Below are 6000 nucleotides of genomic sequence, written 5' to 3'. Positions count from 1 at the left end.
GGTAAGAGCCTTCGGGTGACGTATTTCTGATTTATTCTGGCAGACGATATTTTATCGTGTTTACTCGAGGCAGGCCCCAGATTGGTCTGCTGGCTATCTGGTGGATATTACTCAACTATGTGTTAAGGCAGACATTACCTTTTAGTAATGTAGTGTGTGTTTACTCACCTTCGGGTTGAGGCTGCCCCGACCAGGGATTGGCGGGATGATTAGTGTAACCAGTATAGCTCGGCTGAAGTGTGCTAAGAAAAAGGGAGGAGCACGTTGTCAGGGGGTTGTGCAATGTAAAAAGGAAATTGGATTATTATCGTATGTTTTTGTTGTTAGTATTTATTCCTACTCAACCTCGCGGTTGACTGTGTATTCGTGAACACCTCCGGTGAACCGTTTTATGGGGAGCAGATTTGACAGGTACTAAAGATTAGCTGACTCGGGAGCATTGGGATTAGAGCTCGGCTTGGACCCTAGTTGATGTCTAGATCACATAGAACAATTATATCACTTTATTTATTCGGCTGCGAGTTGTAATTATTTTATATTAAGTTTTAAGTTGGATTAAGTTGTAATAAACATGTAATCATTAAAGTTTTAATTTAAAGTACTTTGGTGAGTTGGACTTTGTTATTCACTACCTCGGAAAACCGAGATGGTAACAGTCCTATTTATTTGGGAATGTCTAGCTAAAGTCTCCTGAATAAATGGGGGTGTTACAAATATACATTACATACAATGAAGGTTGTTTAAAGAGGACCCCATCTGAATGAAAAGACGCCATATATGAAATATTAGTTACGGAATACATTTTTTAAGATCATTCATACAATTTTTCAAAGCATTTTAGCATAATTAATTTGTATGACATGTTGGTGTTGCTCAGGTAGTCAGGTATACAAAATAACATACTGGATACATTTACAATGTACTGTAAATTCATAATCCTAGATTCCTAGCTACAAGTTACAACCAACTACCTGGCGGCTGGCACTACCATAACCACCATTAGATGCCACACACCACCACCATCATAGACGCCTCGCCTCCACCATCTTTAATGCCAAAGATAGGTTGATGTCGAATGAACGTTGTCACTCTCACCGACAATAAGGTGACGGCACGCCGAGCACCATCGCATTGTTGGAATCAGACCCTTATTGCAGACACTATAACTTTCTCCCAACGATGGTTTAGAATGCTCCAAAGGTACCAAATGAAAGCTACATGAGTTAGCTACCATCTCCAAAAAGCATTACCCCAAGAGGTTGTCTGGTTTGAGAGATATGATCATTTTCGTACTGACAGGTCACGCTGAACTTGTGCTGTACATTTCAGCACGCAGTGGCAATTTACAGATGACATAACTCTTGACTCAAGATGAACCACGAGGTGACCCATATACCAAATCAAAGCTAGATGAGTTTTCTATCATTTCAAATTGGAATCACGCAAGAACATGGCCTGGATCTTGAGTTATTAAACCGTTAGTAAGTTCAGGTCAGAAATGTGCGTCATAGCATTCTTCTACAGGGTCTGTTTGCAACAGCCATAAGTCGAGCTACACATAAGCTATGAGGATAATTCCACCTCTCAGTTTTAGCTAACTTTCCAGGCTTTCCAACCATATAAAGATCACCAAATATTATTTAGTGTAGCTCAAGATATGATGCCAATAACATGCTCTTCTATTCTGACCTGCTGTCAGAATGCTCTTTCGAGTATGCATTTGTTACTTCGATGCAACCAAGAGCTTACTACCTCTTTATGGCTTCTATTATAAAAAAAAAAAGCATTCATAGATACAAACTTCATTCCTAAATTCATCTAGATGAAGCTAAACAAAGTATTTAATTTGAAAACTTAATTATGTCTACTTATTTTTTATAAATCATGGTGGCAAAAATTAGTACCATAGTGGCATAGTGTTTATTGCTTAATGTGATTATAGTAGGAGGTGCTTGTCCTTGTTGAGTACCACATGATTATTGGTGTGAACATTTCTCCTACTGGAGTTGCAGAATAATGGTGGAGGAGAGTAAAATTTGCATGGATTGAAAAATTTGTTGATTACTGCTTGTGTTCAAGCTCTTTTTTTATCATATATGGGATGCAAGGAACAAAGGTATGCTATTTAGTGTGTTCCTAGACATGAATGGCTCATCAGTGAGATTAAGACTGAAGTTACAGTTCGTTTTCAGCTCTTATGCAAAGGGGAGGATTGGATTAGGGTGAAAGAGTGGCTACATTAATGTAATTGACTGCTTTTTTATATACATACATGTATCACCACTCCCAGATACATGAATTAGCACTCTCAGATACATGTGTCATATGTGTATCTCGCAATACCAAAATGTGTATCTAGATGCAATAGTGTGTGTATCTACAACCCACGACCTATCACAACCCATAACTACCACCGACTACCTCCACATTAGCACCACCACCAAACAATACCACTACTAACACAACATCAACAACACCGTGCGACCACCACCAACACATCAGCACTCAAGTCATAAACCACCATCAACAACACCTCACAACCACCACAAGTAACGCCATTTAAACCAACCCATGAATCACCATGTATACCACTCCGACACGTCGCACCAACGCAACCGAACACATGTCGGCGACAACCTCGGTGGTCACTGGTCACCCTAACAATGAATTTTCGGTCACCCGCATATTTTCAGTTCTAAACCTCCCCTCTTATTTTTTTTAATTAATTTTAGATTTACAAAAATGAAATGAATTTCTAAAATTGTGCTGGCAAAGTTGTCGAGATGCATAGCACAGGGAAATTGGCTTAAATGGTGTGGAAATATATCAACCATATTCACATAATATATGGGATATATTTGTTTGAAGATATTATTCTCTATATTTTCTCTTATTTGTTACCTTATTTGTAGGAGGATATTTAGAGTAGTTTTGACTATTTTGGTTAGAAGAGTTGTATATAATCCTAACCCTGTACAACGTTTTGATTATCAATTTAATTAGGCTTACAGCCAATACTTCCCAATTCTGTTTTCTCAATTTATCATGGTATTATCAAAGCAGGTGTGATCCTTGCATCCGTCTTACAAATTTTTTTCTTTCTCTTCTTTTTACACAACTTCAAATCGTTATAATGACCAAAGTCGGAGGAGAATTCGGTTTTGCTGATGGAAAGGGAAAAGGTAGTGGATCCGAAACCATGGTCATTCCTCTGTCATCCCCTCTATTCCTCTATCCATCAGATAATCCGAGTCTCAAATTGACTCAAACAATTTTTAATGGTGATAACTACGATCTCTGGGCTGACGCGGTGAAAAATGGGCTTGACGCGAAAAATAAGTTAGGCTTCATTGATGGCACCGTTAAGAAACCCGACGGATCCGAGGAGGATAATATGAAGTCGTGGCTTGGCGTTAATGCAACGCCATGATAAAGGCTTGGTTGCGGAATGTGATAGATGAAAAATTGCACAAGAATATTGCCTTCTCTGGCATCGTTGTCGAGATTTGGAAAGAGCTCAAGGAGCGATATGCTGCCGGTAATGCTCTCCGTGTTCACCAACTAAAAAGTGATTTAGTAGAGTGCAAGCAGGGCAACCGTTTCGTTGTCGATTATTATAATCATCTGAAATCCCTTTGGGATGAGTTAGCCACTTATATCCATGTTCCAGCAAGTACTTGTGGTGCCGGAGTAGAATTTCTTAAGGAGAAAGAGGAGGAGAAAGTACATCAATTCATTATGGGGCTCAATACTGCCTTATATGATAATCTTTGCTCCAACTTGTTAATGGATGATGACTTGACTTCCCTCAATCGTGTGTATGCTATCATCTGGCGAGAAGAGTGCCATAAAGCCATGACTAGTGTTCGAGAGGAGCAAACCAACGAGGTAGCCATGACTGCTCGTGCTGCATCGAGAGGGTGTGGCACTGGTATTGCTGCTTCATCCGAGCAGAAAGAATATGAGCCCTAGAAATGCAACCATTGTAACAAATGGTACCATACGGTGGAAAACTGCTGGGAGAAGCTAGGAATTAATGGTAGAGGTCGTGGCAGGGGAAGACGTGGAGGCCGTGGTAGAGGTCGTGCCGGCAGAGGTTCAGGAAACAATCCCCAGGTTGTTAATGCTGCAACGACCGGTGAAAGTGAAGCATCCAAAAAGGAATTTACAACAGAGGAAATGGAACAGTTGAGGACTCTACTCAATAGTCAGACGGAAGGTAAAGAAAACTTAACAGGTATGTCTCATGTGAATTTAAATGAATGGATGCTAGATAGTGGTGCCTCACATCACATAACGGGGCATCGAGATTTTCTTAATACCCAGTGGCAGGGCACGCCGTCTAATGTAGGGTTGCCGGATGGCTCCACCATCATAGCAAGAGAACACGGGAAAGTTGTGTTCAATAAAACTTTCGTGCTCAAGGACGTTTTATACGTTCCATCATTAACCTGCCACCTTATTTCTATTCCTCAACTCATTCGTGAAAATAATTGCTTCGTGACATTCACCTCTAATTATTGTATAATACAGGACCAGTATTGGACGGGGTGAGCTTCGATACTTAGTTTACTTTTTGACACGAGTTGGCGAAGTTGTGGCTCGAGTAAATGTCAATGAAAGTCGGCTATGGCATAGAATATTAGGACATCCTTCAAGCCATATTTTTCCATTTTTAAGCAATTTAATTAAGAAACTCGTTCCAGTTTTACAGTTAAAAATAAACGGCATGATATTTTATTTCATTTAATTCATTGTGACATATGGGGTCCATATTATACCGCTACTTTATCAGGGGCGCATTATTTCTTCACTATCGTAGATGACCATAGTAGGAGTGTTTGGGTTCATCTTATGAAGGACAAAGGGGAAGTTTGTGATTTGATGAAATTTTTTTGTAAAATGGTACACACCCAATTTGGAAAGCAAGTTAATATCGTCCAGAGCGATAATGGAAATGAATTTCTTTCGGGACCATTAAAGCATTTCTACAATGAAAATGGTATGTTATTCCAAGCTAGTATCATTCACACCCCTCAACAAAATTGACGGGTAGAGCGAAAACATAGACACCTCTTAGAGAAGGCAAGGGGACTTCGTTTCCAAGCCAACTTACCTATCGAATTTTGGGGAGAGTGTGTTTTAACAGCTGCTTATCTCATCAATCGAACACCTACTAAAGTCTTGGATGGCCGAACACCATACGAGTTACTTCACAGTCACGCAGCTAGTCTTGATAATTTACGTGTCTTAGGTTGCCTTGCTTATGCTCATAATAAGCAAAGACCAAAAGATAAATTTAAAGAACGAGGAACTCGCTGCCTTTTTATAGGTTACCCAAAGACTCAAAAGGGATGGCGCATGTTTGACTTAAAAACAAACCATCAATTTGTTTCGAGAGATGTGCAGTTTTATGAAAATGTCTTTCCCTATTTGGATTTGACTAGAACATCAGGCGCAAACCCGCACACACATACTGATGATGTACCTGAACCTGCCTTGGACCTTACGTTTAACCCACCACACCACGACCCTGTTTTGAACCAAAATTCAGAAACAACGGACACAAGGTGTTCCTCGGGAGGCGTAACAGAGCAGGAAATAGACAATGCCGACACAATAAATTCTATTGTGCACGGAGTTCCCGGTGCTGTAGTTGAGGGGGAGAGTGAGATAGAAATTGCGGAAACGAGGCTTGGTCGAGGAGAGCGGCAAAAATTTGAGCCCGCATGGAAAAAGGATTATGTGTGCAAATCAACTCGTGTCATATCACCAAGCGCAACTCACCCGTCTCAATCTTCGTCATATAGGAAAGGTACTCGTTATTCAATAATTAATTATGTCACAAGTAGTTGTTTTTTGATGTCTCACAGAAATTTCGTTGGAGCCATTGATGCGGTTCGAGAACCGCGAAATTATTATGAAGCAATGAAGCATGATGAATTGAAGAAAGCTATGGAGACTGAAATTGCAGCACTGGAAAAAAATGGGACTTGGAAA

The 6000-nt window shown here is 40.1% G+C and overlaps 1 protein-coding gene across 1 annotated transcript; it reads left to right on the top strand.

Annotated features, from left to right (window-relative positions):
* The first annotated feature begins 3426 nt into the window (after nucleotides 1–3426).
* On the top strand, nucleotides 3427–3972 carry LOC141630720 (uncharacterized). Its single transcript, XM_074443486.1, has one exon. The coding sequence runs from the start codon at nucleotides 3427–3429 to the stop codon at nucleotides 3970–3972; it is 546 nt and encodes a 181-aa protein (XP_074299587.1).
* Nucleotides 3973–6000: the final 2028 nt, after the last annotated feature.

Source organism: Silene latifolia, chromosome Y, assembly GCF_048544455.1.
Source record: "Silene latifolia isolate original U9 population chromosome Y, ASM4854445v1, whole genome shotgun sequence".
Taxonomy (NCBI): Eukaryota; Viridiplantae; Streptophyta; class Magnoliopsida; order Caryophyllales; family Caryophyllaceae; genus Silene; species Silene latifolia.
This window is presented reverse-complemented; position numbering and strand designations above follow the sequence as displayed.

Excerpts from the sequence above, each read along its gene's own strand:
- LOC141630720 (XM_074443486.1), top strand. The coding sequence starts at position 3,427 with ATGATAAAGGCTTGGTTGCGGAATGTGATAGATGAAAAATTGCACAAG.